At 38.0% G+C, this 23,351-nt stretch overlaps 1 protein-coding gene across 1 annotated transcript in view; it reads right to left on the bottom strand.

Moving 5' to 3' along the window:
- MPO (myeloperoxidase) overlaps positions 1–23,351 on the bottom strand; it is a 622,068-nt gene that overhangs the window by 168,764 nt on the left and 429,953 nt on the right. Inside the window, exons 9-10 of the mRNA XM_044054141.1 lie at positions 22,592–22,850; positions 573–743 (exon numbers count right to left, since the gene is read on the bottom strand). Coding sequence (XP_043910076.1) covers positions 573–743; positions 22,592–22,850 — 430 coding nt within the window. The remainder of the gene's footprint in view (positions 1–572; positions 744–22,591; positions 22,851–23,351) is intronic.

Here is a 23,351-nt window from a genome sequence, read left to right as displayed (position 1 = left end):
AGGATGAACTCAAGCATAGGATCCATCAAAGAAGGTCATTTCATTGATCAGTCGATACAGAAAGACTGTATCTACCATTCATTGTGAGTGTACTTGAACAGTTTTTTCTATTTCTGGAGCTCTCTATATGAGCACCTTTATAAATGTCTGTGTTTGTTAGTGTTTTGTCCATGTTTACAAAACTGCCTCTACATGATTTTCCCATTCTTAATGACCACATCACTCTATTTTTTATGATTATATATTTGAGAGCTTTATTTTTATTATTGTCTTATTTCTTCTACACCAGTGTATCTAGTGAAGAACTAAGGTCTCACTCTTTTTTCATTTTACTCAAGATGTGTTTCTATTTTTAGTTGTAGATTTATATACATACTCAAATGAATATTACATTCCTAATACTTTTAAAATATGGACAGTTTCGAACAGCCTTTCCAATACAAAATGCATACTTGTCATTTGTGTTTGTTTTTTTAATAATGATTTACCATGGTTTTCTGTTTTAAAATCATTTATTTCTTCATTGTTGTTAAATTCTCATACAGTTTTTGACTACTTTTCTGTTCACATACCTGGAATTCCATGGTCTCGACTACGCTGCAGATTCAGTGCAGCAAGATCAAGACCCAGTCGATTAATGCTTTCAAAAAGACGGTCTCTTAGTTCTTCATTCATGATGTTATTCTGTACATTCCGTTTGCTGGGATTCGACAGAAGACCACGAACAATTGGATCCACACCACCTAAGAATTATAAAAAGTTCAGGATAATCCTATTTCCTCTTATCTTATTACGTACAACAGAAGGTTGAAGGTAATTGCATTGTATTACTTAAGGTGATGGTGTACTCATCCTAACTGAACAGAATTAACAAACAATTAAAAACATTAATAAAACAGGATTTGGTGGGTCCTGTTGAAATAAGCATCTGTATCTCTAAAACTACCATTCCATTATCACAGTCTGTACTAGAGGACATAAGTGTAATGTAATAATTATCATTAGACTCTGCATTGAAAACCTAACTGTACTGTATTTTCCTACACCACCCCGCATTACAGCAAATCATAATATTTATCTTATTAATAAGGAGATAACACATAATTCTTTGCTATTTTATGTTTTACTAAAATGTTCTTTAATGCACACATATAAAATATAAATCTCCAGTTTAGCCTACTATTCAGTGACACTTCAGACCTGTCCCCCTGCCTTAGCCTAATACTCACAAATTGTTGGTACCTGAATAATTTAATCAGTGTGCCTCCGACTAAGCAAACTTCACTTCTTTAATTCCTCCATAGTGCTCTTTCTTGTCATAAAAGCTGAAGACACTATCACTTAAACTCTGCCACCCTTTAGGCAACAGAAAGTCATTATAATCATCCATTAAAACTGTACAGAAAATCTCTGACCTTTGGGTAACAACATCCCTGGAATAAAAATCAAGACTCCACAGCTGGAAGCAGAAACTTTTAATCACATTACAACTTGTTCTGATGAAGCCTGACATCTGTTAGGTGAAAGTGCTTAACTGTTATTGTTTTTATTTTACTTAATTTTGTGTTGGGTCGTAATTGCTGTTGCCAACTGTTTCAACCTTGCATTGGGTTGATCTTCTGCTGCTATTGGATTTTATTGTGTGCTGAGTTGAACTGACTGCACTGTGATTAAAAGTTTCTGCTTCCAGCTGTGGAGTCTTGATTAACATCCTTGGACTATCACCTGACACAATAGCTGTGTTTTTGCTAATCTACTTAATTTTATAAGTCATTTCCTAATCTTGTAACCCTATATTCATTGCCAAATCTACCAGCTCCTCCTTCTTTTCCACAAAATTCATGGCATAATCGTCTAACATTTACTTCTGTTTAGCCTTCCGCAAAACCTCATCTGTTATTGTCATATTCTCTATCACATCTTTCCTTTTCTTTTTCAACACAAAATCTTCATATATATTGACAAACAGAACCTTATGATAGAACAATGATAGAGTATTTACTTATAAGCCTCTGCCTAATATAAAATTTCAATTTCTTTTTTACCCTTCCCTCTTTTCTATATATACTACACTCTACCATTCTGTAAAATCATCTGCAATTGAAACTTAAAGACAGTTCTTTTTTAAATCCCAAACCCTCTAATTCATTTCAAAATACAGTGCTTACTACAACAGTGGTTTTAAAAATCACATCACCATTCACAAACATCATCCTTCAAGGTATGCAGACTAACAACCCACCCCCAATGCTCAGTACAAAATTAGCAATACCGCACACATCTGCCCCTCCTTGCTACCTCCTCCTTACTATGCCTCTTATCTTCAGACTTGATTTACAACTGTACCTACACAAAATATAAGCTTGCACTACAGTTTATTTATTTATTAACATTTGTTTACAGGGAAGGTCTGAATTGGTCAAAAATACCCAGTTTCAGCGGATGCTCAGGGAAAAAAGCTCTACCATGATGTTTACACAAGATAATACATAAACAGGGCATTTAGTATGACATTATATTATTTATCGTAGAACATACAGTTTACATTATATTAACAATTATAATTATGATACATAGGTGAGAATGGAAGAAACATGCATAGTTACAATGTATAGTAGGAGTTAATAATTTACTGTGTGGAACATGATATTAGTTTATGGTATAGAAAAGAGTAAGTAAAAGAGATGGCTGAGAGTAGTAGAAGGAAAAGTGACAAACTAGAGAAAGACTATAAGGCAGGGCAATAATTAGGTAGGAATGATGAGATGAGATGTACCAGAAATTTCATTCTGCATAAAATTCATATAAAAAGTAATTTTATCACATAACCTGTACTGCATATAACACATGTACCCTGTTTACCAACCTTTACTAAATTACATCCTACTCCTTTCCCTATGAAGTCCATAGTAAAATCACTCCCAAATACTTGTTTCCTAGTTACAAAACAATGCACCAGATTCTGTCAATCAAATTTTAAAAGACGGATTTTCTTCATATATGTTAATCAGCCTAAATGGTCTTCCCATAACAGGGTATTTAATAAGTGTAACTTTCCTTCATGAATTTCTAACTTCCAGAATAGGGAAATCAGTTCATTCATTCAGCCTAATGGAACAACAAGAACACATATTTAACCCCTAGATGTAGATCTTAGTATATGTATCACTTCTTGATTACACGTTTCTTGGTGTAAACCAGTATTAAAGTCCTCATTCCGTAGCTTATGCAAAATCATTTCCTTTCCACCTGTATCCCTCATACTTGTAGTATCACAGCTTCAAATGTAAAGCCCTACCATGCCATAAAATGTTTCCATTTAAAAACTTTCTTCTTATAGTTTCTATTCAAACTTCTTAGCTTCACAGTGATCTGATGCTGCCCAGTCCCCCCCCAAAAGTTCTTCATTGCATTCACAAATCTCCATCCTGTTTAACTCCAAGTCACTAATCTGGCTAGAAGCCAAAGGCCTAACTGACTCACCTCTCTTTCTACACATTAAAGAATGCTTAGGTATCACAGACTCTTCCATCCCACCTTATTTTCCTTCCTCCAATCCTTTCTATCTCTAGCCTTCCTTTCTGTATTGGTGGAATCATCCAGACCCTTTTCACCATGCAACACTTCCTTCTTCTGCCCACTTGATACTTGCAAAACCATCTCCCCTTTTAGCAGTACTCCTTCACTAAGACTTTTTTCCATGCCGTAACCCAAAAGATATCCTTAAAAGAGTATTCTTTAGGTTCTAGGTCTTAAACCAAATTTTATAAGTCACAGTAAACACAACTATTATATTTGTAATATTTTGTAAACAACTTACATTACCTCAGCAACCACTCAAGTTATATACATGCTGTCAGCAGCATTTTTTTATCCATTTGAGAGCTTTTATATAATACTAAGCAGTACAGTCTGTGTTACTTGATTGTTGAGATATTTTGAAAAACATTAAATTTATAACTATATTAATAAATATCATGTGAAAAGCAATTAATATTTCTTATACCTCCATTAGACAGAGGTCACCTATCAACACAGTCGAGTTTGCCATTGTCTAAACTTTAAGATGCAATAATTTAATGCCTTTTATGTAGCATGGTTTTGGAATTATTGATGCAAATACGAACAAGCAATATTTGACACCTTGAGGCGTCAGTAGGATGTAACTGTAGAAGCACCTGGAGATGTCACTCGGCTATAATGAGATAATTCAGGCTAGTATGTTCTTCTTTTGTGCACTTAAAAATCAGCACTGCTTAATGCATGATGGATAACTATATAAACACACGTATAGCTAATCTTCTAGATAGAGGAGAATAACCTACACTACTATATTTCTGTGGTACACTGTTTAATGATGTTTGTCCTACTGTACAGTAAAGTAAGTGGCTAGCACACTACTGGACCCATCCAACCCCCCAGCAGCTAAAAAACAATTCAATAGGTACAGCTACATGAATAAATCTATCCCTTGGTCAAACTAGGCTGTATCTAGATTCTCACATTGTATTAGACTCTATGAAAGTCTGCACACCCCAGTAGACTAGGAAACTAGAATACTGACCTGGAATAACTGCAAAAATTTATTGTTTTTTGTTCTTGCAGTCAGCTGTATGTAGTGGCTCATCTTGCTCCATTTGCCCTTTGCTATGCTCGGGCTCACTCCGTTCCACTACCCTACCCCCATTCCCACCCACCCCCACTTTCACTAGATTTATACTTGTCAGACTCCACCCACATTCCAACAGCCAATCACAGCACACACTTCCACTAACTAAATCTATTAATCCTAACCACCATTACAACACCTACTCACCATAATCTACATTCATACACCACCCTTTCCGTTCCATTACCAATAATACCCTGTTAAAATGCTTCACCTTAATAACAAACACTTAAGCCAAGCAGCCATGTATATAATCAGTGTCTCACTGCTACTACTTTTTTACTCCCTCACACATACTGTACACCAATAAAAGGCTATAATTCCCCTCCCTGGCAAACCTCATTATTGTCCCACCAAAATATTCCATTTCACATTTCCATATCTCCAAACATTTTCCATACCAGCCACATAGCTTACCATGATAATAAAATCCAACTTCTAACTACATCATCCCACACCTGTCTAAAACACACCAAAGTACTACACAAAGTTACCAAGCTAATCTTATACCTTATCAAGCAATTAAACTGCCCCAAGGACATACACCCCAATCCTGGCCCAAACCCCATTCAAAATATAGTTAACAACTCCACCATAGCTAACCCAGGTCTATTACAGCAGAAACATAACACTTCCCTTCTCCTCCTTAATAGTAACACAAGAAGTATTGGCAACAAAGTACATGACCTGCATGCCTTACTCTCCCAATGGTTGTGAGGATGGTCTAATGGTTAAGGTATTTGCCTTACAAACACAAAGTGGAGGGTTTGAGTCTCACTAAGGGATAAATGGCTAGGCTTACAATGGCTTGCAAGGGCAGGTAGCCTAGTACTAACCTATGAACCTATTATTCCCTTGATATTGTAATACTAACAAAAACTTTGCTTAAACCCAGCAACAACAGCAATGAAATTGTAGCTCCCAGATACAACATTCTACATAAAGACATATTATGCAAAAGGGGTGGAGAAGTTGCTATCTTATTCAAAGATCACCTATTGGTTGACTGTTTACAATTAAGCATCCCCAACTTTGACAATGCAGAACTTATCTGCACTAAATTGACACTTAACCCCAAAAAACAAATTAACATCATAGGTGGTTATATCCCACCTGGGAATAATATTCCCTCACTAGAGAGTATATAATACTGGGTCTCTAATTTCCTACCACAGGAAACAATCCTGATGGGTGACTTCAATATTGATTGGCTGAACTGTTCCTCTCAGAATCCAACATCACATATTAACCTACATGGGTTCACCCAACTTATCACATCTCCTACAAGGACTGACAAATCCTCTAAATGACACTCTGTTCTGGACTGGATTTTAGTTAACAACACATCCCTGTTTACACAGTCAGGCTCCCTCCCTGATGGTCTGAGTGACCATATGCCATCCTTTCTGCTAAGATTCCGTACTCACCATGCCATCATAACAACCTACCAATTAATTAGAAGTAAAAAAAAGCCTCAACCTTCTCAAGTTTGTCGCTGCTCTCAATAGCTGCAACTGGGAATCTCTCAGACAGCTGCCCCTTGAAGACCCAGTCAACTATTTGAATACCACTTTCCTAGATATACTAAACTGTCATGCACCTGCTAGAACAATCAGAGTAAAAGCTAACTATGCACCCTGGCTTAGTAAGGAATGCAGATCCTTACTAAAGGCTAGGGATAAAGTTTGGGAACAGTTTCACAAAAACAAAAACTAAACAACAAGACAAACATTCTTAGAACTGCAAAATAAAGCTAAGAAGGCTGTGAGACCAAATAAAATCAACTACTACCACAATATCCAGAAAAAATACCATGATAATCCTCAAATATTCTGGGCCGCAATCAACAATATCCTTCTACCTGGCAAATCAGCTGCACCTACCCCATCAACCAACAACTCTGATAGCATAGCAACCCAATTCAATAAATACTTTACTGAAACTACCCAAACCCTAGCTAATTCTCAGACTACGTCCAGCAACCCTACCCCATCCACAGCCCAACACATCAACTCCCAAAATAGCAACAACTACACATTCCACCCAGTGTCTGTCAAGACCATAAGAAAACTACTAAAAAAACTGAAACCACATTGGTCGCTGATAACCTGCCAGCAGAATTTCTGCAAATCTCAGCAGATGCCATAGCATATCCAGTAGCCATACTCATAAACAGATCATTATCAGATAGCCTAGTTCCAGATATTTGGAAACTCTCCCAAATTATACCTTTACACAAGGGAGGTAACTCTACCAAACTTACTAATTATTGGGCAATTGTTATCCTGTCCCCCTTATCTAAAATACTAGAAAGGACGATATACACCCAATTAATGTCCCACCTTCAAACACACAAACTATTATGAAACACTCAACTTGGTTTCCACCCCTCTCACAGCACAACTACAGCTCTCATGTCCTTCATAAACATAGAGAACCACTACAGAAACAATGGACAATTTGTATCTGTCACATTTTTAGATTTATCCAAGGCCTTTGACATGGTCATTCACAACAAACTCATCAGTGTCCTCTCCACCCTAAATCTCAGTAACCCATCTATCACATGGTTTAAAGGTTATCTATCAGGATGGCAGCAAACCATCCAGTGGCAGCACCAACCCCCCTCCCCTTCTCCCCATTACCTTAGGGGTCCCACAAGGCTCCATCCTTGGACCTCTACTTTTTTCTTTCTTCACCAACCAGCTCCACACCACTGCACTACACGCCACTGTAATCCAATGTGCAGATGACTCCACTCTAACATGTACAGCCCCCTCCCTACATGACTTCCACACCATAACCCAAGACTCCTTTCTATCTATTGAATCATGGCTCACCAACTCCAAGCTCCTACTAAACTCCAACAAAACAAAGCTCCTATTCTTCTGCCCTACAAAACCCAACCCAGCTTCCCACCCTTTCAGTATCCTATCCAACAATAAAACCACTATCACCCCAACATCTCATACCAAACTGCTAGGCATAGAAATTGACAACAACTTGAAGTTCGATATACATATAGCACAAACCATTAAGAAGGTCCACAAGAAGCTAGGTCTTCTATACAGAAACAAACAATTCCTAACAAGACACACAAAAGCTACTATCACCTGCACACATCTTTTATCTTCCCTCCTATATGCCTCCCCAATCCTAACCTCTGTAAATCTGAACTAACCAAACTCTAAACCTGTTATAATAAAATTGCCAAGTTCGCCACTGATACCTCATACAGAACACATCACTGTACAGCTCTTAAACAGCTAGAATGGCTAAAACTTCCTTAACTGTTACACTTTAATCAGTTAACCTTTGCCCATAAAATACTGTATCAATCAGACAAAACCCCTGCCCTCCAAAAGCTGTTACAACCATACTCCACTTCTAGACCCCTCCGCTCTAAAAAAAATTCCTACTAAACACCACAAAAGCAAATAACACAGCTGGTGAATCGGTCTTCTCAAACTACATTCCTAAAATATGGAATAAACTGTCCACTAAAATTACTTCCTGCTGCTCCATAGCACAGTTTAAAAAACTCCTAAAATTGCACTTGAAAGACACCTGGCTCTGTTCTTGTAGCTCCCCTGGATTGGCCTCTAACTGTCTCTCTACCTCCTAACCAGTTTTTTTTTTTTTGCTGTCCTCTCACATCCTACCGATATTTCTGTCCACTCCTTACTCTAACTAGTATCTCTTGCTCATGATGAGTAGTAGAACTATGTTTTTATGACTGCTATGTATGTGTTTACTATTGCTGGATGTGCATTGTACACATTTACTTCTGTTGTATTATATTTATCACCCTGTAACTGTCATTTTAACCCTTTACACCTGCTTACAGGCAAGCCAAATTTATTTTGTAGTGTGTGTATGCTTTATATTCTTTGTAATTGGAAATTGTAAGATTCTGTAACTGGAGCTTTCCTCCTCGGGCCTCTGCTGAAAAAGGACCTGTGTCCAGTCAGACTTTCCCGGTAAACAAATATGAAATAAAATAAGTAAATAAATAGAGTGGTGTGCATTTGACAATGTTTCTCATTAGATCACTGTTAGAGTAGCCATAACTGTATGGGACATATCCTACCAAGGAATGAATATCTAGACAGTCTACAAAGCTTTGGGCTCCTACCTTGCACACCATACATCTGCCATTAGCAAGAGATCACATGTTGGTATAAGAGGGATATACTGGAGTGCTAAAAATCAGAACTTCCTGGCCTTACTGTATATGTGATTACTCTGACTTCTCACCAACTTAACATTTTGGTAGTCACCTTCACCTACAGTTTTGGGCAGCTAAGTATCCCCATTGAGGTAATTTCCTTTTCTGTGGAAAAGTATATATATAAAAAAATGGTTATGTTTGTCAGGAAGCATAAATGTTCATGTGGTAAACAGATTCCCTAGAAAGACTCCCATTCTGTCTGCTTTTTGTTTATTAACTCAAAACAATAGTAGATCCTGTCAGATTTGCCTTTTATTTACTCCTAAAAGTATTAGGAATAGACTAAATCCTCTTAAAGTTTTTCTAGAAAATAAGCACTTTATGGAATTGGCTTGACAGACCATGGTGACTGACTCTCATTTGTTAGGCCTCCCACCTCATGAGAAAAAGAAGAAAATTGTGAATGAGGTTTCCTAAGATAGTCAGACGTTCTCTTCTTTTCTGCAGTCAGGCTTTGATGTCTCCATTGAGTTGCTTTTGCAGTCCGGCTCTCCTCATCCCTCTTGGTTGACCCAAGTCTTGTCAGACTGTACATCAGGCAGTTACTGAGAAGAGACAACCTAAAATTGTTCTCTCTCTCTGAGGGTGATGAATGTATTCTCCAAGTTTTGGTGAGGGAGGACATCGCCAGATTACTGATGGAGATTCGAGCTCTGGATTCTACCCCTAAAACTTTAAGTCTAGAGTTCTTTAAAAAGAAGACTCAAAAAACAAAGCATTTGTCATCCCCTTCCATCTCAATGAAGAAAATTTCTCAAACAGATTAGAACAATTTTGCCCTGGGCCTGTTCAAGGCAATCCAGTCTTTCCAGTCTTCTCTTTCAGTTTCTACTCCATTCAAGAGAAAGAGATTTCCCCCTTCCTCAGAAGAAGAAACTCTATCTGAATCAGATCTTAAGAATCTGGACTATGCCCTACAGTTATTCTCTCCTGCTCCTTGTGTCTGAACCTGAAGATACCCTTTCTTCAGGCCGCCCCCATAATGAAATATCCTCTGGGTACCTTTTCTAAAATGAAAGAATATTTCAAATGGGAGGCTAAAGACTTATCAGGATCTCACAAGAGATATTATGAGGTATTCAGTATAAATTCCCCAGAATACCATTAACCATCCTTCCTGTCTTGGGAGCCTTAGAGGATATCCTTGCTTATGCCTCTGTTTCATAAACTTTCCAAACTTCTACTCCCAAGAAACCTGATTGTATTTTAAGGTGCCTGACACACATAAATTCCTTTATAAAAACCCTGTGACAAAGCCTGCTATGTTTTTGTTGGTGGAGATAGGTATTTGTGGGCTTTTTCTGCTTCTAACCCTGTACCAAATGACAAAGAAATGCATTTGGCTTTATTGGCCTGAATGTATCTATAAATAATTAAAAGAAAAATAGAGAGTCATGAACATTTGAAGGCCATATAGCTTGAAGCACTTGATGTCCTTAAGGGGTCATTTGCATATATCCCTTGGGCCTCTATTACAGAAGGTTTAAGGTATCACACAGTGAAAACTCTAGCTTGGCAAGGCTGCTGCTACAGGTACAGTAATGTGTGGTAATGCATGGATCAGATTACAGAATGTCATTAATGTTAAGACTCAGCTACTAAATGCATTTCTTGATAGGGACCATTTGCTTGGGAATTCTCTAGCTGAAATATTAAGGAAACTAGAAGAAAGGAGACAGTTGATGGAAGAACTCAAAAAATCTTTTTGTCCCCTCTACCTAAATGCCAAAGGAATTACCCTTCTTCCCCTGTTCCTTAAAAAATAATTTAAAGCCTGTCAGCAAAGGCCTTCCAAACAAAAATATCTAAAACTGGCTAGAAGATTCAAAAAGGGAAAGGATATGGATTCCAAGCACATCCTTTGAAAAGAAATCTTAGTAGTTAGCTATGCCTCCACCTTCCCCATTATCCCAGAGGCATTCTTATCGAACTGCAGGCAATCTGTCCTACTGCCTTCATTTCTGGAATCAGATTAACTTTAGTTACCTGGATTTTAAAATTGATCCAAAATAGTTACAGGCTGCAGAGGGCATCCCTTTAATCTCTAGTGGGAAATCCCTCCTCTCCCTCCAAAAAATCAGATTCCTTAAATCCTGTCAGGCCTTTCATCCCAGGGCATGGTGAAACAAGTTCCTACATCCCAAACAGGTAAAGGCTTTTATTCAATAATGTTAATGGTTCCTAGAAAGGGAGGCACATAGAGACCTATTTTGAACCTTTCCAGGCTAATCAACTTGCTTTTGGTTCAAACATTTAAGATGCCCACTTTGCAAATTATTTTCCCCTTTTTGCTTATCAAGGAGACTTTCTTTATCACTCTAGACCTGAAAGGTGCCTACCTGAACACTCCAGTTCACAAAAAGCACAGACATTACCTCAGATTATTTTCCTTGGGTTTGCACTTTCAGTTTACATCTTTGATTTTGTTTTTTATACTGCTCCAAGAGTTTTCAGAAAATGCCTAACCACATTCATAGCCTTTAGTAGACTTCAAGGCATTCATATCATCCCGTGTTTGGATGATCATCTTATTTCATTTCATTTTCATTTCCCTTTGTCCTTAGCTGCTCTTCTGTTCACTGTCCATCTTTTCAGTAGCCTGTGTTTCAAACTAAATCTGAAAAAGTATTGATTAAACCCATCTCACAGTTAGTGTTCCTGTGATGTCTCCCAGACACTTCCCTATCCACTGCTTACATCCCTCCAGACAAAGTTTCATAATTCCAGCTTCACTTTTTGAGTCTGACCCATCAAGACATATCCAACAATAGAGTTCCTTAAAATTCTGGGTTACATGACTTTATCATTCCTAATGGTCCATTTCACCAGACTACATATCAGGAAAATGCAGTGGTGCCTCAAATCAGTCTAGGTCCAGCATCTTGATTCCTTATCCTTTCAAATTCCAGTCCTCAGTTTCATCATGAAGGAATTCCTGTGATGGGCCAGTCAGGTTCTGCGTAATCCAGGCCTCCCATTTTCTTCCCCTCCTCCTGTTCAGTCAATCACTACTGACACTTTAGACTTTCCATGAGGAGCAGTATTGTAAGGCATCAAGGTTCAAGGTATGTGAGAGCTTCATTTCAGGAACAAGTATATAAATCTGAAGGAGATGATAATGCTGATAAAACCTAACAAAGCTCTAAATCATGTGTGGACCCCTGAACCTCTGTTAGTGATAACAGAAAGCATTACAGTGATATGGTATATAACTAAATAAGGTTGGAAAGAGTAATATCCCCTGTGCAGGCTAACCATTATTGCCTGAACTGGCAAACCAGTGCAACCTCACTCTGCAAGTAACATACATGCTGTAAAAGCAGAACACAATGGCAGACACTTTGAGCAGATCCAGGATAGACCCTGGCAAGTGGATGATGCACCCAGAGGTCTTCCAGAAATGTGTCCACCTGTGGGGAACTCTTCAAGATGATCTGTTTGCCTCCTGTCACAACAGACAACTTAACTAGTTCTGTTGAAGGACACCTTGTAGAAAGGCTTGAGAACAGATCCATTTTCTTTTCAATAGAGGTGTGCCTCTATGTCTCTACCCCCCTTTTCCATTTATATCCAGAGTTATTCTAAACATCACGACTGACTTGCCACAGATGCTTCTGGAAACTCTGTCTTTGCCCAGACAACACTGTTTCTCACTTCTCATGAAATCACCTAAAGCTTCCTCACAAAGCTGATCTAATTACACAGGACAAGGTGCCCCTAATCCACCTCAACATTCAAAATCTTCACCTGACAATGGACAGTTTTTTTATCACATTCAGACAGCTTTTTTTTTCCAGAGGAAGAGCAGCAGGCATTAAAGGAGGCTAGAAAACTTGCTACTAGCAAATCATACTTAGCAAAATGGAAAAGATTTTCTAGTTGCTGCCATGAAAGTTAACAGGCTCCATCCTAAGAAGAGGCAGCTCTGGTTCTTCTGTATCTGTGTGAATTGTTCAAATCAGACCTGGAGTACACTTTGATAATGCATACTGTTGGGCTATTTGTGCTTGTCTGCCTTTGTATCCACCCTCAGTTTTCCACCTTTCTAGTTAAACAAATTTTAAAATGAGTTTTGCATATTAGACCAGCTAGAAAAAAGGAGACACCTCCTTGGGATCTTAATTTTGTGTTACTGAAGTTAATTATCTAAAAATATCATCCCTTTTGAACCTGTATTCAGTTCTTTAAAATTTCTCACATAGAAGATTGTTTTGCTTATTGCTTTTACTTTAGATAGATGGGTATATGAATTACAGGTCCGAATGTCTAACTAACCTTTTCTGATTTTCCACAAGGATGAGTCTTAGAGGGGACTTCCAAGGTGGCTGCATATTGAGCAACAGTTTGATTCTAGCTCTCCCTGCGTGAAAAACAGAAAATTAACAGAGAAAGCCAGTGGACCTAGATGTCTGGGTATATTTCAATAACTGGTTAGTAAGTGCACTGCCTGGATACCAGGAAAAAGAAATACAGAGGACCTGAAGGAAAATCAGCTACAAAAGGTGACTAGGAAAAGTACTGCAGCTGTTCTGCAAAAAGCAGTACAAGCTCCAGACATGACTTCCAGTAACCTAGAGGAAAGTATAAGGCAACTGCACTTAGACTTCACTAAAATAAATGAAACACTGATGGAGTATGTGATGTCCGTGCACTGGCCCAGTAATCAAGGATCCTCAGTCCTCACCACTAACACCAGTGAGGGGCATACATATTCAGAAGGATAACAAGTACAGACACAGTAAAGTACAATTTCCCTTAATGACACACAGAGATCACAGTCAGTCTGAGGCTGGTTTCTCCCTTTCTCTCCAGATCCCCAAAAAGATTCCCCACTGGCACAGCTATAGGGTCCAGATCTCAGCCTAGTGGTCAGGCTAAAACCTCCGGCACCCTCTCTGTTGAACCACTGCTTCATGTCCCTGCCCAAGTAGCTGACACACACACACACTTTAAGATTTGATTTAGATACAAACACACAGACACTCCTGGGGAAGCCTGGCACAGGTTCTCCAGCTGTGTCCCCTTTTTGCCCAGACTATAAGGTAGTATCGACTGCCACCAACCACTAATATTAGCTACTGTAAAGGCCCTTCCCAAAGGGTGTCCAATTATACTGTGCAATATTATTATTATCCAATTGGTAAGTATGACTAAGTCTTGAAGGCTATTTATGAGTGGCTGACACAGTGTCCACCAAAGACATGCAATGCACTTTAAGAGCTTAAATTATCTCTAAACAAAACAACCACAGTTGAAAGTTTTAAAAATATTTAATAATAAAAACAGAAGACAATACTTCTGACTTTAACACAATGAAATAGAGTTCAGAGATCACAGGAAAATGCTTTAAAATAACACTGTAGAATAGTCTGACATAAATGTAGAAAATCTGGCTAAATTCTATCTACCTCTAAGAGAAATACTAAGTTTTAAATAACTTTACCTACAAGGTAGAGTGCTGGTCAGATGTTGTCAGCTTCAGACAAAATCCAAAATGCTTAATTTTCTCTCTCTGGGAAAGTCTTAAATTGCTAACACAGTACTGTTGAGTCATTTCACATTACATCATTGTTGACAATTCTCTGGTTTACTTTCCCATGCTCAAAGAACTTAAAAGTTTAACATGTCTTTGATCTTGCAGTTTCCAGGGAACCACAGGCATAAAAGACATTATACATGTAAAATCTAGTATTTAACTCTTGCCTTCAAACAACAGAAAGAATTTGCTAGTCCAGACTTCCTGTCTTTGAGCTTTGAGATCAAACACAGTTGTAATTTTTTATTTAACAGCTTTCTTCCAGCAGAGTGCACTGTGGTTACATTTTTGAAGCTCAGAACATACACAGTTTTCTTTACATTTGTCACAAGCCTGTGGATTATATTAATATTTACAAATGACATAGAATTATTTACAAAATTCTATCTGGCTGGGCTGGCAGCCCCTCCGTTTTTCACAGAGTATATCAACTCAAACAATAAAAGCCCGGAAAAAAATGGAAGAATCTTTAAACAGATATTCAGATAAGGTGATAAAACTGCAAAACTCAGATGTCAAAATGAAGAAAAGGCTGGCTGAATATGAGACTGTTCCAGAACAGATGTTTCAAATAAAGTAATAGAATTAGAGGACAGAGTGTAGGGAAAACCTGAGATTTTCTGCTGTACCAGAGAATATGGAAGGAATAGACTATATTAATTTTATGAAAGTACAAATAAGCAACTGGACTGTTATTTTAAAGCAGGAATTATTGATTGAAATGACACATTATGTGTATGCTGCAAACCCGTCTATGAGAAAACAGCCTAGACTTTTAATAGTAAAGCTGCAATCTTATCAGCAGAAGGAGTTGATTCTGAGAAAACTGTGGCAGAAGGACATAGTACTAAAAGTGGGAGACAGCAGAGTGTTTGTGGAGAATGACTACTTGTACACCAGGCAGAAGAGGAGTAAATTTATTTTATTACTCTGGGAATGTCAAGAAGCAGGCTTGAGATTCAAACTGTTGTATATCTTCCAAATATTTTCCCTGGAGAGACAAAATCATTTGGTGCACGGCAGTGGTGGTCCCGCTACACAAGGGTGGGGCCAGAACTGACCCTGGGAACTACCGACCAATAAGCCTGACTAGTCTGATCTGTAAGGCTATGGAGCAAATCATTATGGAACTTATAAATGGAGAGATTGGGAACCTCCAGTCGCTGGACCCCACACAGTTTGGCTTCGTCAAGGGCCGATCATGCCTCCTGAACCTGGTGTATTTCTTTGAATTAGTTACTCAGGCTATAGATAAGGGAAAGGAGGTACACACGGCTTACCTTGACCTTGCTAAAGCATTTGACACCATTCCCCATTCAGGTATTATTGATAAGCTCACCAGCCTGGGCATAAACCCTTACGTCACAAGATGGATCACAAACTGGCTCTCAGACAGATCCCATAAAGTAAGAGTAGCAAGATCTATGTCCGAATCCAGACCAGTAATGAGTGGTGTGCCTCAGGGCTCTGTCCTGGGGCCCCTCCTGTTTGGCATATACTTCTCAGAAGTACAGGCAAGCATGGAAGGGCTGTGGCTGACTAAGTTTGCGGACGACTGCAAACTGGGTGCTGTAATAGAGTCTCCGGCCGACATGGAGATCCTCCAGAAGGACCTAAATGAGACTGATGCATGGTGTCAAAGCCATGGTCTCAAGCTAAATGCAAAAAAATGCGTAGTAATCCCCTTTGGAAAAAACAGAGTAACCGCAAACTACAACATAGGAGGTAATCCCCTGAAATCTGAAGAAGAAATAAGGGATCTAGGGACCCAAGTAGATAGTCAGCTTTCCTTTGATAACCATATTGCCAAAGTGGTTAGAAAATCCTTCTATGTGACCCATCTGATCACGAAAGGGTTCACATCAAGATCTAAGGATGTAATGGTGCCCCTCTACTCTTCCCTCATCACACCCATTATTGAGTACAATGCACCAATTGGAATGTACCTGGCTAGACATCTCCAGCAGTTGGAGAGACCACAAAGGTACCTAACCAAGAGGATTACTGGCCTCAAACAGTTGCTCTATGCAGCACGATTGAAAAAGCTAAGACTGTTCTCTGTTGCATACCGCTTTCTCAGAGGCGATCTCTGTCTAACGTACAGAGCCATGTCCAACCCAGAATTGTTGAACATGCTCCATCTTAGCAAAACCAAATCTACTCGAACTACACCCTCTAGGGATATAAACCTCAACACAACAATGAATAGAACATGCTGGAGGGATAGATTCCCTTCGCAGAGACTTCCCTTACTATGGAACAGGGTCCCGATCTACATAAGACAGAGCCCCTCACTATCACTCTTCAAGAGGAACCTTGATGAGTGGATGGGTAACAGAAAGTTCACATCGGGGATCACACCAACAGCACTACTAGATAGGGGCCAAGGGTATTATCTGCTAGTACAAGGGTCTAGGGAACTACTAAAGGGGTGGTGAATACCGCACAACATGGCTGGGCTAATATATGCCTTTGGGCAGATAGCTCAGTACCAACCTATGAACCTATGTGATGAAGTATATGCTAAGGAAGAAATAAAAAAGTTTGTCCAACAAAAAGTGAGCTGTGACACAGAAGATGATTCTGCTTCTTGTTCTTCTGGTAATAAAGACCACAGAGAGACTGTGCCAGTGAAATCCTTTCCAGTGTTTCAATGGAAAATGCTTGAGAGAAGGAAAACAAAGCACAAGAGTCAACAAGAAGAATCAAGAGCACATTGGAAAGGAAGCAGAGACAGGATTCGGGAGATGAAGAGGAATAGAACAAGAGACTCTGGAAATATTTGACTTTCTTGGACTTTAAACTTGTAAGGGACTCTAAAGCATATGCCCTACTTCATGTCATTAATATTTGGAGAATAAAATCAGTAACTTGGAAATTGACAAGTGTGGGATTACAAAGCAATACTTATATTTGTGAAACAGGACAGAACAAGAAAATCTGGAAATATTGGACTTTCTTGGACTTTATTCAACTTGCAGGAGACTCTAAAGCATATGCCCTACTTCATGTCATTAATGTTTGGAACAATACACAGGACAGGGGAAGAGAATGGAGAAAGTTTGCTGTAAGTAAAACAAATTTTGTTCTTAATACTGCTATTTTAATGGTGCATGATTTTATGTTATAAAGTAAAGTTTTCTGATTATTTTAAGTGTAATGGAGATACTAATGTAAATAGGTGCTCCTGTTTTTTTTTAATCCCCCTTCCCTGTTTATCCTTTTTCAATTTTAAGAAATGTAGGCACTGCAATATAAAAAAAAGGAAGAAAAAGAAAAATGTTATTAAAAGAGTATGACAAAATAAATATTAGTGTGTTTTTTCTCATTCTTGCATAGTGGAATGATTGGGTTAAGGACATTAATCTAGTAACAATTAATGAAGCTAAAACAAAGGCAATAGCAGTAAATGATGTACCCACATATGAATTTGTTCAGCAATGTCCATATTTATGGGGACATGATAAAATGAAGCATTTAGGAGTATGGATTAAAAATTATTCTGGTTTGGCAGCTCATAATATGTGGGAAGAGACTAAACAAAACATAATAGAAAAACGGAGAGAATGAAAGCTCTGTTATATGGATTTCGATAGTAAGGTACAAGCAGTTAAAATGTTTTTAGTCCCTTTAGTCTTATACACAGGTCAGGCATATTTTTATGAACTAGAGGAGAAGTTATGGATAGCAATTAATAAAGAACTGAAGCATTTTATCTGGGAGGGGAAGACTGCAAGAGTCATTTGGGATAAATTGATTCTTCCAATAAAACAGGGTGGATTGGGATTACCTAATTTGAAGTGGAATTTCAGTGCAACACAGTTAAAGCTCCTATACATAGCACAAGCAGAAAAATATAATTCAAACTGGAAAAAGATAATGATGAAACAGGGGGAAGTGCAAGAAACAAGGAGAGACTGGGATTTTGAATGCAGACTTTTAAGAAGAATAACAATATCCATACAGAATAAAGTATTCTAAAAACTAAGCCAACACAGGAGTGGAGAAAGGACATTCTGCAGGTAGGGATGACTGCAGTTAGGGATGCAGACAATATGCAAGAGGGGGCTGAAATGTATTGGATAAAACTGGCAGAGGAACCAAGGTATTGGGAGCAAATATGTAGAGAGGGAAACGTAATGGATTGGGAGGATGCCAAGAATTTATTTGGACTGCAGGTTAGAGATTGCCTTCCCTATCAAGGATTGATATCAATTTATATGCAAAGAGAAAGAAATGCAGTGGATATAAAAAGTTCCACACCCCTGTTAAAATGACAGTTTTTTGTGATATAAAAATGAGACCACAATAAATAATTTCAAAACTTTTCCCACCTTTAATGTGACCTATAACCTGTACAATTTAATTGAAAAACAAACAAATCTGTTTGGGGAAAAATATAAAAAAAAACATACAATAAGCTGGTTGCAAAAGTGTGCATACCCTTAAACTAATACTTTGTAAACGCATTTTTTTTTAATTTAATTACAGCATTCAGTCTTCTTGGGTAGGAGTTTATCAGCATGGCACATCTTGACTTGGCAATAGTTGCCCACTCTTCCTTGCAAAAGTGCTCCAAATCTGTCAAATTGTGAGGGCATCTCTTGTGCACAGCCCTCTTTAGGTCACCCCACAGATTTTCTATTGAATTTAGGTCTGGGCCATTCCAAAACTTTAATTTTCGTTTGGTGAAACCATTATTTTGTTGATTTGGATGTATGTTTGGGGTCATTATCGTTTTGAAAGGTGAAATTCATCTTCATCTTCAGCTTTCTACAGACGCCTGAAGATTTTGGACCAAAAGTGACTGGTATTTAAAACTGTTCATTATTCCCTCCACCTTGATTAAAGCCCCTAGTTCCAGCTGAAGAAAGCCAACCCCAAAGCATGATATTGCTACCACCATGCTTCACCATGGGGATGGTGTTCTTTTGGTGATGCAAAGTGTTGTTTTTGCGCCAAACGTACCTTTTGGAATTGTGGCCAAAATGTTCAACCTTTGTCTCATCAGACCATTACACATTTTCCTACATGCTTTTGGAAGACTTGATGTATTGTTTTGCAAATTTTAGCTGGGCCTGGATGTTTTTCTGTGTAAGAAAAGGGTTCCATCTTGCAGCCCTACCCCATAGCCCAGACATATGAAGAATACTGGAGATTGTTGTCACATGTAGTACACAACCAGTACTTGCCAGAAATTCCTGCACCTCCTTCAGTGTTGCTGTATGTCTCTTGGCAGCCCCATGGCCAGTTTTTGTCTTGTCTTTTCATCAATTTTGGAGGGATGTCCAGTTCTTTGCAACGTCACTGTTGTTCCATATTTATTCCACTTTATGATGACTGTCTTCACTGCGTTCCATGGTAAATCCAGTGCTGTGGAAATATTTTTGTACCCTTCTGACTGATACCATTCAGCAATGAGATCCCTTTGATGCTTTGTAAGCTCTCTGTGAACCATGGCTTTTGCTATAGCAGGCAACTGAGTACATGTCAGTAAAATCCTACCAGGACAGCTGAACTTTATTTGGGGTTAATCAGAGTCTCTTTAATTGATGGCAGGTGTGTACTCAAGACTGAATGCTGTAATTAAATCAAAAGGTACTTCCACAATGTATCAGTTTAAGGGTGTGCACACTTATGTAACCAGCTTATTGTATGCTTTTTATTTTTTATATTTTTTCCCCTAACAGATTTGTTTTTCAATTGAATTGTACCGGTTATAGGTACCGGCTATGGGAAAAGTTTTGAAATGATTTATTGTGGTCTCGTTTTTTTATCACAAAAACCTGGCATTTTAACAAGGCTATGTAAACTTTTTATATCCACTTTAGGTGGGTCCTTAATGAAAGACCAACACTGGTAGAGTTTCTAGTAGAATCTAGAACAGAAGCTGCTATTAAAAAAGGAATAGTTAGTACAGCATGTATAATATTGCATGATAACTATAAGAATCAATCACAGAAGGTTAGAAAGGATTGGGAAGAGAGATTGGATAAGCAATTCAGAAAGATACAATGGGGGGGGGGCATATTTATGTCTCCCAAATATAAAACAAAGCTTAGAAGATTTAGGATCTTTGCTTGGAAGTGTTCACACAGGTATTTTATACCCCAAGTAGACTCCAAATAATTTTTCCTCAGGTAGACAGCAAATGTTGGAGGTGTGATGGGGAAGAAAGAGATAACTGGGAACATATTTTCTGGGAGCGTAATGAGTTGGCAGGCTTTAAAGAGTCTCTGCAGACTGCTCTGTCAGAGATACTGGGTAAGCAAATGGGTGTAACTAAGGAAATTATTTTTTGAGTCATGATACAGAATCAGAGTTGTCTATACATAGTAAGCCCATGTTGAGTCTAATTATGGTGGCTGCCAAAATTCAATTACTAGAAAATGGAAATCAAAGTCTAAACCAACTGTACTAGAAGTAGTGAATATATATAGTAACTAAGATAAAACAACTGGAACTGGGATCTTTAGAAATGAGAAGGAGCAAATTGCATAGGAAAAAATGTGAATTCTGGGAACAATATATGCAGAGGATGAACAAGGCTTAAAAGAAGGCAAGATTTGAATGAGCTGTGTAATGTTTGATTGACAATGACTGGAGAGATTATAAGTGATGTATAATGTTTGAAACTACTGTTGTGTCATCATGGTTTGTGATGTGTAATGTTTGCAAATGAAATTATATTGGTATAGTTTATTTTCATTTATATAAATGTAAGAGTGCATATGTCATACTTGATAATGTAATAAAGATGTTTCTTGTTTAAAAAAAAAATGAGTCTCAGAAACAACCCCTCCTTTACATCAAAGTTTATTTCTGAGTTTACTTTAAATCAGTCTATTCATCTGTCTGTGTTCTATCCTGACACTGTACCACATTCCCAAAAAAGAGGAGAGAGTCCTGCATACTTTGGATGTCCACAGATAGTTTTTACTTTGACAGGAGTAACAATTTTAGGAAATCTTATTGACTTTTTGTTTCCTTTGACAGGAAAAAGAAGTATAATTTGTATCTAAACAAACTATTTCTAGATGGCTGTCTCAGGCAATCCAATTTTCTTGCTCTCACCACGGTATAAATTCTCCCTCCCCAGAAAGTTAAAGCTCACTCTACCAGAATTGTAGCTATGTCTGAGGCTTTTTTTTTAAAAATGGGTGAACTCCTTGTTTATCCCAGAAACATCTACTTGGTTCTCCATACACACCTTTATTAGTCACTAAAAGGTTGACTCAGTCCCCAGAGCTAGATTAGGATTGGGAAAAGCGAGGACTTCCAAATTCTAGACCTTCTCCATCCACTCATTCTTCCTAAGCTATGGCAATTGTCCCATGTAATTATGATGACTGCAACAGTGATTTAATGGAGAACATAATACTGTTGTGTAAGTTAACTTTCCACAACAGTTGTTCAAATATCATTGCTGCAGTATTGGTACACTCCCAGTGTCTCCCTTCTTTAGATCCTACTCTTTCCAGGGCAGGATGCGGTACCCTACTTTATCTTTTCTGTCCTAACATGACATGGCAGTCTCTACTGATTTTCATTAAATTATTGTAGACATTCAGGCTTCAGCCTCCCTTTTGGGCAAGAAATCTCTGATTTTTGGCATGCCCATATGCCCCTCTTATATCAGCATGTAATCCCATACTAAGTGCAGATGTATGGGGTGTGAGGAATGAGTCCAAAGTTTGTAGACTGGCTGGACATCTGATCCTTGTCAAGATAAATCTCATATAGTTATGGCTACTGCAGCAGGAATCTACTCAAACATTTACAGTTATGGTAGGCTTACTTAAACAACTGTACATTTTAGTACTAAGTAATCCAGAAGATTTAAGATGCTTTTTACTATGTATCAAGGTCTTAAAACTGCCCATTACATTGTCTTTCATATCTTATTGATTACTAGCATGTAGCTGTTCTGTACCATTTTCTTAATTGATGTTAAATTCCCTAGCAGCATCCAAAAACCCAGATATACATGCATAGTTTCCTATTATTCTTTAACAAAAAGGTTCAGTTTCATAATAGCTTTTAATGAAGCAAGCTGCAAAATCACAGAACTCTGCTGGTATTGTTTTGGGCTTACTGTTTTTCTATGTACTAAAGAGATGTAAAAACTGAAAAGATAGTGACATTTGAGCTTTACCTTCTTCTATTACTCTCCAACTGGTGAAGAATCCTTCATGCAGCAATATTGTGGGGAATCGAGGATGGTCCTGAAATGTTTCATTTGACCGGAACACAAATGGCTGAAACATGCTGTGCCCAAAACGGAAAACTGCTGTTGCAAATACATTGGCAATACTGGCATCAACAGAATCATCATAGTCCTTGTAGGTCGGTAGATGTGTTCTCATGGCTTCTGGACCAATAACACGAGGAAGAAAATCTTGATATGTGATTTTCTGGTGGAGAGAGAGTTTTCAGCAACATATATAAATCATTCAAGAGTTCATTCTGCTAAGAATATTCATCAATTTCATCAATATACATATTTAGTTTGTTTTCAGTTTATTAACTTTGTTTAATAAAGTAGCAAGGCATAAAATATACCATGTGCTGTTTTTGTAGTACAGAAGAATTCCAGCAGTATTTTTTCATTATAAGAATGTTTTTTTTTTCTGTATAAGTACACAGTTCAACGTTGACCCAGTATTATATCTCATGATGACTTTCGACTTCCAGGCACATTCTCTCTTCATTAAACCTTTCACACCATTGAGAAATAAATAGATTACAGAGAGTAATAAAACCCAAAATATCAGACGATTGATAAAACAGATGAACACAGTAATCAGGACTATTAAGTGAAATTCATATGATATACCAGAAATAAATAGAATATATTACTGCACAGCTAAACCTGTAATGGATGAAGAGTTGCCACAAAACCACAGAGTAACAAA

This window comes from Protopterus annectens, chromosome 13.part0 (genome assembly GCF_019279795.1).
Source record: "Protopterus annectens isolate FY-2018-M chromosome 13.part0, PAN1.0, whole genome shotgun sequence".
Classification (NCBI taxonomy): domain Eukaryota; kingdom Metazoa; phylum Chordata; order Ceratodontiformes; family Protopteridae; genus Protopterus; species Protopterus annectens.
This window is presented reverse-complemented; position numbering and strand designations above follow the sequence as displayed.